This window comes from Anopheles aquasalis, chromosome 3 (assembly GCF_943734665.1).
Source record: "Anopheles aquasalis chromosome 3, idAnoAquaMG_Q_19, whole genome shotgun sequence".
Lineage (NCBI taxonomy): Eukaryota > Metazoa > Arthropoda > Insecta > Diptera > Culicidae > Anopheles > Anopheles aquasalis.
In genome coordinates, this window is record NC_064878.1 from 55,961,049 (window position 1) to 55,963,548 (window position 2,500).

The window sequence follows — 2,500 nt, forward strand, 5'->3', positions numbered from 1 at the left end:
TCTTCAACTTTTTCTTATTGTTTTGCCTCATTCTGGCTTGGCGTCCCTCGGTCTAATGTTGCAACCGCGCGTGAGGTGGCCCGCAGTGACAAATGATTTATGTAATTTTCAACAAAATATGCTGCTTCCCAGCCACCCCCCGGGGGGAGGGTCCTCGCAGCTGGAAGTTAATGAATTCAATTTGGCCTTTCACCCCCCGCGGCACGCCTGGATTCCAGGACTGTTCGCGAACGTTCCATCGTTTGCTCCCCGCCTCAGGGGACCGTAGCCAATAGGGAGCCAGCAGCAGTGTACGTGCGGCATTTTAGTGAATTAAACCGTTAATAGCTGCTAATCTCATTTTAGAGTGACCCACCCATGGGGAAGCCAAGGCCATCCGCGTTGATTCGTTTACAGATGTTCGAACCAAATACGCCCGTTACCCGGCAGGCATTAGCGAGAAGCTGCTGCTTGCCTGCCTAAATGGGCCGAAAAAGATAAGAAACACTGGTGCTGGAACGGAAGCGGAATGGGCAGAAAATTGACGCTCGTCCATGCGATAAAAGCGAAACGAAACGGAAACGAACCGATACCGATGCTTCAAATCGGCGATAACGAGTAGTAAATGGAAGGAATCGCCAACGAAAGCGATCAGGGAGCATTAGGAAAACATGATGGTTGCGGCAGGTTGCGTGCTCGGCGCCAATCGAACGTTAAATGCCTCCGCTTATTGCCTTCTTTTTGCCTCATGCTTCGCGCATGACGGGCGTTTGGTCACGCTAATCATAGCGCGTCGTAAAATTGTCGGCACTGGCGGGGGGAAGGGGAACGACGCACAAATTGAAATCATTTGCTACCATTTTTCGCGCCATGTTCCGCGCTCCCTGTGGGAGCAAGCGAGTGACGTAGTGCCCGCCCGATGATGTGTTGAATCCTTGAACACCTGTACTGTGCCTGCTTGGATACTGCTTACTTCTTTCTTCATTTTTGTTTTTATTTGCAGTGACCTCGAGTACCGGAAGTACAAGGCGTGTACGTCACCGCTCATTCCCATCCCACCGGCCATCTACTCGGAGGTACCGCGAGCCCTCAAGTTCATCCTATGCTGCGAGTTCCCGCTGTACGACTCGCTCGATAAGCGCCGGAAGGAGGAGGGCCCGTTCGCGATGACAACCTCCATTTCCGTCGCACACTCGCACTCCACTCACACCTAGCAATCGGGAGGCATGATGATGAGCGGTGCAGCAGCTGGTGCTGGCGCTGCTGGTACTGGTGGACACTACCATCAGTCCGCTAGTGGATCGGCCGCTGGATCGAAGGATCGCAGTTCGATCGGACGTGCGGCGAGCTACTCCTCCAGCCACCGCAGTGCTGGCAGTGGTGGTGGTGGGGCTGCTGCTGCTGCTGGATGTGTGATCACTGCCACGGGAGGGGCGATGGGCGGCAGTGGACGGCCGGATCGATCGTCGGCGACCTCCTATCACTATCATCGCACCGCCAGCAGTTACAGCGACCTGGAGGACATCACGCCGGAGCGCATCATTACGTGCATCTCGGGTGCAAGCCAGCCGCAGTCGTACAACCATCAACACCACGCCAACCACCACTACCACCACCAGCATCAGCATCAGCATGCGCACCAGCAGCAACACTATCAGCAGTACCACCATCTGCCCCAGCAGCACATACAGAATCTGATCGGCGATGGTGGTAGCTACGTGTCCGGTTCCTCACAGATCACCACCATCTTGTGATGGCGCAGCGAGGTGAAGCTGCAGATGGACGGAAACGGTAGCAGTGGATGGCCGGTTGCTTCAGCGATCGGTGCATGAGATGCTTGAGCCTGCCACGCTACGCTTACGCTGCATGACGGCTATTGTCACGGCGATTGTGCACTGGATTCTCGATTTGTTTCGTGCACCTACCATCACTGGCCACAGCAGTAAGGGTGATTGTAATGCCACTAAACGCCTTTTTATGAACACATGCCACAAACACTGCTACGATCGAGAGTGGAAAAAGGGAAGCGAATGGCGTAATGGCGTTTTGCTTGGCATGGCATGGCACTCCGCTCGGAGCAACAACTGACGGTGGTACCCGAAAAAGGCTAAACGGATAAGGTAATTATGTATAATTCCTGCACAAGACAGCACCATGCTTGCTGGCCACAGAAAGTGAGATTTCGAAAGCCCGTTAACACACTATTGAGAGAGAGAGAAAGAGGGCAAAGCGTTGGAGGTGTAGCAAAATATCGTTCCAAAGTGTTCTCAGTACTCAGCGCTGAGAAGATGGAGTATTTAGAGAAGAAAAAAATCCCAAATCTAACAAAGAAAACAAAAACATGGAATTTATACATCCAAAGCGCGCGACATGAAACGAGGAAGAGGAAACAGAAGCAGCACAAGTGTAGCCGAACATAGAGCTCGTAGCATGGTGGCAATCTGGGTAGCTGGGAGCCCTCCTAACTAACTGTACTCGTTATGGTCGATTAACTCTCACTGTTTCGAACGCACAGCAGCCA

The 2,500-nt window shown here is 53.0% G+C and overlaps 2 protein-coding genes across 2 annotated transcripts in view; one reads left to right on the forward strand and one right to left on the reverse strand.

Annotated features, from left to right (window-relative positions):
* The window catches only part of LOC126578467 (uncharacterized), a 35,188-nt gene extending 33,995 nt beyond the window's left edge, over positions 1-1,193 (forward strand). Inside the window, exon 6 of the mRNA XM_050241058.1 lies at positions 983-1,193. Within this exon, the coding sequence (XP_050097015.1) occupies positions 983-1,193 (211 nt within the window). The remainder of the gene's footprint in view (positions 1-982) is intronic.
* Positions 1,194-1,800: 607 nt separating this feature from the next.
* The window catches only part of LOC126578465 (TBC1 domain family member 13), a 5,096-nt gene continuing 4,396 nt past the window's right edge, over positions 1,801-2,500 (reverse strand). Inside the window, exon 6 of the mRNA XM_050241055.1 lies at positions 1,801-2,500. This exon is cut by the window's right edge and continues 2,804 nt beyond it. The gene's annotated coding sequence lies outside the window, so the exon portion shown is untranslated.